General features: G+C 43.0%; 1 protein-coding gene across 1 annotated transcript; it reads right to left on the bottom strand.

The window, feature by feature from the left end:
• Positions 1-3,485: 3,485 nt before the first annotated feature.
• LOC142225187 (uncharacterized) lies at positions 3,486-6,456 on the bottom strand. The gene has a single exon (XM_075294966.1). It carries the CDS (start codon positions 6,378-6,380, stop codon positions 3,486-3,488), a length of 2,895 nt encoding a protein of 964 aa, XP_075151081.1. The 5' UTR covers positions 6,381-6,456.
• Positions 6,457-7,033: the final 577 nt, after the last annotated feature.

The raw sequence follows: 7,033 nt of genomic DNA on the forward strand, positions 1-7,033 counted from the left end.
AAGAGAGAAGTTCACCACTGTGGTATCACAATGGACTGAATAGTCTAAGTGAGCCTGATACATCGGGCTGCCACATAACCTAACCTAGATTATTGGCAACTTATGTGGGTGATAGCCTAACTTATGTGGGCGATAACCTAACCTAACCTAGATTATTGGCAACTTATGTGGGTGATAGCCTAACTTATGTTGGCGATAACCTAACCTAACCTAGATTATTGGCAACTTACGTGGGTGATAGATGCTTGGCACCGATCATCAAATACAGATTATTTGAAACCTTCTACGACTATTGCACAAACTATAGAAAATCTGTAAACCAAATAACACACGAACACTTGGATTTCATCAAATTCCGATAATTAGCTCACATAGTTTGCCAATCAACTACACCACCGAGGAATTCGGCAACTACCAATTATTTGGAACCTAAAGAACACGAACTACAAGAGCTCAACCCGATCAATTACGAAACGAATATCAGAAACTACCGCAACTCTGGAAACCAACCAAAACCCGAACTCCGGTATCCCATAAAATTTCGATAGCGTACATCTCAGTGAAAATACCAGTTTCTGATCTGAACTATAAATGGACAGTTTCCACATAAATATCTAATAACCTACTCATCGAAGTACTTATAAACTACCAGTTTTCACGTAAGAAATATATATTTTGCCGTGCATTATCAATCCAACCTACAACACCCAAAACTCAACTAACCAACGCACCCACAAACCACCATTAGATATTATGATGAACAGCTTAGTGAAGGTGCGTTGCTACATAGGAATGATTTTTGGCGACAAAAATTAATTATCTACTTCATGCAAGGAGCGAAAACTCCCAATCACTTCATTGCATGGATTTATAGTGAGACGCAGATAGGTGACTGACAGACGTTGGGCAAATACATGCATCTACTGTATACAGCTAGGTGCGTATCATGCTATGAATGGCATGATACGCTCATCGTTCCGCTTGAAGTTCGGTGGCATTTTTTGCGTACACAGAAACCTTCGAGTCCACTATTCCCCACAGAGACCATCGGACCTACTGTTTCACCACAGAGACCTTCCGACTTACTGTTCCCCCACAGAGACCTTCGGACCTACTGTACCCCTACAGCGACTTTCGAATCCACTATTCCCCCACAGAGACCTTCGGACCTACTGTTTCACCACAGAGACCTTCGGGCCTACTGTTCCCCCAAAGAGACCTTCGGGCCTATTGTACTCCTACAGAGACATTCCGTACTACTGTTTCCCCCACAGAGTCCTTCGGACCCACTGTTCCACCACAGAGACCTTCGGACTTACTGTTGCCCACAGAGACCTTCGGGCTAACTGCCCCACCACAGAGACCTTTGAGCCTACTGTTCCCCTACAGAGACATTGGGGCTTACTGTTCCACCACCGAGACCTTCGGACCTACTGTTCCACCACAGAAACCTTCGGACCTACTGTTCCCCCACGGAGACCTTCGGTCCTACTGAACCCCCTCAGAGACCTTCGAGTCCACTGTTCCCCCACAGAGACCATTGGACCTACTGCACCCCCACAGAGACCTTTGGGCCTACTGTTCCCCCACAGAGACCGTCGGACCTACTGTTCCCCCACAGAGACCTTCCTACCTACTGCACTCCTACAGAGACATTCCGTGCTACTGTTCCCCTACAGAGACATTCGGGCTTACTGTTCCACCACAGAGACCTTCGAACCTACTGAACCCACTCAGAGACCTTCGGACCTACTGCTCCACCACAGTGACATTCGGGATTACTGTTCCCCCACAGAGACCTTCGGACCTATTGTTCCACCACAGAGGCCTTCGGACTTACTGTTGCCCCACAGAGACCTTCGTGCTAACTACCCCACAGAGTCCTTCGGACCTACTGTTCCACCACAGAGGCCTTCGGACTTACTGTTGCCCCACAGAGACCTTCGTGCTAACTACCCCACCACAGAGACCTTTGGGCCTACTGTTTCCTACAGAGACATTCGGGCTTAGTGTTCCTCCACAGAGACCTTCGGACCTACTGAACCCATTCAGCGACCTTCGGACCTACTGTTCCCCCACAGAGACCTTCGGACCTACTGTTCTCCCACATAGACCTTCGGACCTATTGTTCCACCACAGAGGCCTTCGGACTTACCGTTGCCCCACAGAGACCTTCGTGCTAACTATCCCACAGAGTCCTTCGGACCTACTGTTCCACCACAGAGGCCTTCGGACTTACTGTTGCCCCACAGAGGCCTTCGTGCTAACTACCCCACCACAGAGACCACCGGACCTACTGAACCCACTCAGAGACCTTCGGACCTACTGTTCCCCCACAGAGACCTTCGGACCGACTGAACCCACACAGAGACATTCCGTACTATTCTTTCGCACACAGAGACATTAGGGCTTGCTATTCCCCCACAGAGTCCTTCGGACCCACTATTCCTCCACAGAGACCTTCGGGCTAACTGCCCCACCACAGGGACCTTTGTGCCTACTGTTCCCTACAGAGACATTCGGGCCTACTGTTCCATCGCAGAGACCTTCGGACCTACTGAACCCCCTCAGAGTCCTTCGGACCCACTGTTCCACCACAGATACCTTCGGGCTTACTGTTCCACCACAGAGACCTTCGGGCTTACTGTTCCGCCACAGAGACATTGGGGCTTACTGTTCTACCACAGATACCTCGGACCTACTGAACCCCCTCAGAGACCTTCGGACCTACTGTTCCACCACAGACACCTTCGGGCTTACTGTTCCCCCACAGAGACCTTCGGGCCTAATGAACTTCCACAGAGACCTTCAGGCCCACTGTACCCCCACAGAGACCTTCGGACCTACTGTTCTCGAATTACTCAGTATTTACCAAGCATAAACGTTTCAACGAATTCAATAGCCTCCAATTATCAATGAATCATCAACTACCGAACATATATGAACGGATATTCTCCTCGACTACCGATTATACACGAACCGAACATCGATAAACCGACGTTCTCATCACTACTGATAATCAACTTATCAAGTACCGATTATCTGGAACTTATTGAAATGCAACTGCAAGAATTCATCAATGTCCCGGCCATCTATGAAACGAATATCTCACAAACTACTGAAAATCAGGAAACCAATCAGCATTAGAACACCTACTTCTGCTTAACTTCCGATTACCTACACTTACCGAAGGTCTTATCATCTCCCCATCACCAACATCTCAACGTATATTCGAATTCCCAATAAACAACAAATTGACCTCTTTTTCAGAGGGATTATCATATCTCTACCGGACACAACTGGACTCTTGCGTAAAGAGATTAGTTGGTGAGTATGTTATTCTATCTTTATGATTCCAACCAATACACTTGCAGAAGCTACCTTATCAACCTGTGAGTTCTTTAAAGTGTGATGCTTTCCGTCATATTACCAATCTTAATCACTCCTTCGAAGCTTCCTTCTGCAAAAAAAAAAATAATAAATAATCACATACCTTGAATAAGTTTTCGCTTTCCGGCAATCTGAAGAGGCAATGACACGCCGGCATCCAATTGCAGGACAACACGTGGCGAAGAAGCTGATGTTGCTGCGGAGGCTGATGTAGATGTAGATGACGCCTCCGGTGAGCTTACCGTAGATTGAGACGAGGATATAAATGCACAATTGGATTTTAAACGTAATTGAGGATTAGCCATGGCAATATTGCCCGCTGTCTGAGGACATAAAGTTTGAGGTTGTTGCTGTTGCTGTGGTTGATGGTTTTGCGATGACGCTGGATGGTTATGCAGAGCCACCAATTGTTGCTGGTGCTGCTGCTGATATCCATTCGCAGGATATGGTGCAGTATTAAAGGCATGTCCAACACCTCCATTGACAGATGAAACCGCTGATGTAGCCATAGCTGATGGAGTTGTTTGATTTGTTATAGCATGAGGAGAGGATAGCGCTATTGTATGGGCTGGTGGTCCATGAGCTGGACATATAGAATGAAATTCTCCATTTATATCCATGTATAGAGTAGGAGGTGTTATGGTAGCTGCTGCAGCGGAACCTGTTGAATTTCCTGAGGCTGTTTCCAATAAAGGCCATGCTCCCGTTAATTCTCCTCCCCCGAAATTGGAGACCAAATGTACAGGAACCAATTGGGTTTGACCTGAAGCAGTTGGCATTGCCCCCGGCCCAGGTCCCACTGGAACAACAGCGCTTGTTGTTGCAGCTGTTAAATTGCTAGCGGTTAACGCAGTTCCAGGTGGTAAATGTATATGCGGCATACCCTGACCCATCATGGCCAAAATATTTTGAGCACAATGCTGTTGATGATGAGGATGATGAGTCGAGAGATGATGCTGGTTCGGTGATAACAGGAAATGTTGTTGGCCCAAAGGAAATTGTGTTTGCTGATGATGATGATGAACCATATTGGTAGTGGCTACTTGTTGCTGTGGTGATGGTGAACTGGAAGGTGCGAAATTAACCATGACAGGAGAAGGCATCAACAATTGGGGCGCTTGGGAATTTTGCTGATGTGATGCCGTTGGAGGTATTGGGGGTTGGCTAAGCGATTGCTGTTGGTGCTGCTGCTGTTGATAGTAGATCGTAGTCTGCTCATAATTTAGATAGGCCGTTGTTCCCGTTACAGAAGAGGACGGCGAGGTAGCACTGGTGGTTGATATGACTTCGCCATTTGTATTTGAAGCCAATAGATTGGCTGCTTCCATTTGATTTTTGCTCATTGTCGAGGGCTGAAAGGGTGGAGCCAATGGAGTTAATTTCGATTTCAAGGCCTTCAATAGAGTTTTGGTGGGAGTGGTGCTATTGGTGGTGTTGGCGGAGGCATTTTTCTCATTTGTTGTTGTTTGAGGGCGATTACCTTGTTTCGGTTTCGTATCACCCTTCTCCTTGCGTCTTGCGGCCATGGCCAATTCACGTGAAACATCACAATTCAAACTTTGCATAAGACGTTCCGCGGCCGTAACACCTGTATAACGGCGTGTATTATTGTTATCATCAACCGATCGATTATTCGTAGCGAACCGATTACCCGCCGTACCGGATGCATAGGAACGTTTCGTTCGACGAAATGGTGAATTTCCCAATGAACTGGATTCCTTAGTCTTGCTTTTGGCCAAATGGCGAGGAACAAATTCTTTGCACTCTTTCGTTTCCGATTTATACAAGGCTTGGGCATTATCGATAACTTTAAAACTATCACCGATAAATGCCACCAATTCGGAACAGGAGAAATTTATGGAGGGATTTGCACACAAAGAATGCTTAGTGGAAATTTTGCCAACATTCTCAGAGATATTACTAGCACTGCGTTTTAATTGTGGCGGAGATTTCTGCAATGGTTTATCGATTTTTACTATCGAGTTAGATGTTTCCATAGTTGTAGCGGAAATTTTCGATTTTTCGCATTCCATCGGACTTTGGTTTCGATAAATTTCCAATGAGTTTGGTAGCAGGCCAAATATTTCTTGCCATTGTTCTTGGCTATGGATTGTAGTCTCTAAATCCTTAGGCAAGCCATTGTGACAACGTTCTGTGTTATTTTCCTCATGTTTACCCTCACAATTACTGTCGATAACTTGTTCGATAATACGAAAATTTTCAAAATCTATTATCCTTTGTTCATAAACACAACTTTGTGAATAATTTGGCAATTCATTTTCATCGATATCTTCATCGTTGTTGTCGGCATTTTGATCTGCAGTTAGATCGATAACATAACCATTTTCCAAAACTGAGAAAATTCCTGAGGTAGCAGCCGTAGAACAATAACACAAACAATTTTCCGAACATTTCACAGCAGATGAAGTTTCACCCTGGGCGGGAATAGTTCTTGTATTCGCACTTTGAGCACTTGTACATGGTTCTGGAGAGACTTCATTAATGTTATCGTTTGATTTATCGCTAATAGCGATAACATTTATCTGTTTAGTTAAAGAGTCAATGCCATTGTCCATCACTCCACCGCTATCATTGTAATTCGTTTTATTTTCTGTGGTTATCGATAATTTGCTCCCACCACTGTCATTGTAATTCGTTTTATTATCTGTAGTTATCGATAATTTTCTCTCACCACTATCATTGTAATTCGTTTTATTTTCTGTGGTTATCGATAATTTTCTCTCATTTGTTCTATCAATGTCACATAAACTTTTTATGAGATCCAATTCATTTTGTAAGCAGTTTCCATTCGCCTCAACATTTACTTTGTCATCACCATTTATCGATAAATTTTCACTTGTCGGCGTTGATGCCATAGACCGTCTTTTCATTATCCTTATGGGCTTAGGTTTAAGTGGAAGCATATTCGTTTGTTGGCCATTGCAATTATCGTAAATTTTTTTCTCACTTCCTGGCTCAGTGGTTTCCATAGTTTTTTTTTTGTAATGGCTTAATCGATGTGTTATCGAAATTAATTAATTGTATTAGTTTACATTGTTATGATGTATCGAGAAATTTACACATTTTCATAGGGAATTTTTATATTCAAATATTCCATTATATACCGATATAATAAACACTTTTCAGTTTTTGAGGACTCGAACTCGGTTATCGATAACGATAACTCATTTTTTTTAATAAACGTTTATCCCAAATTATAAACATATATCCATAGTTGCAAATATTAGATACTTCCATTGTTATCGATAACCTTTCAAATTTCTCTTAAAGTCATCGGTAGTGATATCGATAACTTTTACGTTAAATTTTCATTTTGCGACATTTTCTCTGCTGTAAATTTTAATATAGTTTTAGGATGATGGATTTTATTATTAATTATCATTTGTTCATATATTTTTAATGATGTATAGAGCGCATTATTTTTTATAAGTTGTCGATAATTTTTCTTCTTTTTGAGAACTTATACTTTTTTACCATTTCACGGTACGTAAAATATGGAATTGGATAAATTTGAATTTAAAATTATCGAAGCAAAATATATTTTTCTGATTAATATTTTCACCTTTTTTAATTTATCGATTATTAGAATGTAATCGATTATTGGCTTTAATCATCGCCATGC

This window comes from Haematobia irritans, chromosome 2 (assembly GCF_050003625.1).
Source record: "Haematobia irritans isolate KBUSLIRL chromosome 2, ASM5000362v1, whole genome shotgun sequence".
Lineage (NCBI taxonomy): Eukaryota > Metazoa > Arthropoda > Insecta > Diptera > Muscidae > Haematobia > Haematobia irritans.

Excerpts from the sequence above, each read along its gene's own strand:
- LOC142225187 (XM_075294966.1), bottom strand. The coding sequence starts at position 6,380 with ATGGAAACCACTGAGCCAGGAAGTGAGAAAAAAATTTACGATAATTGC.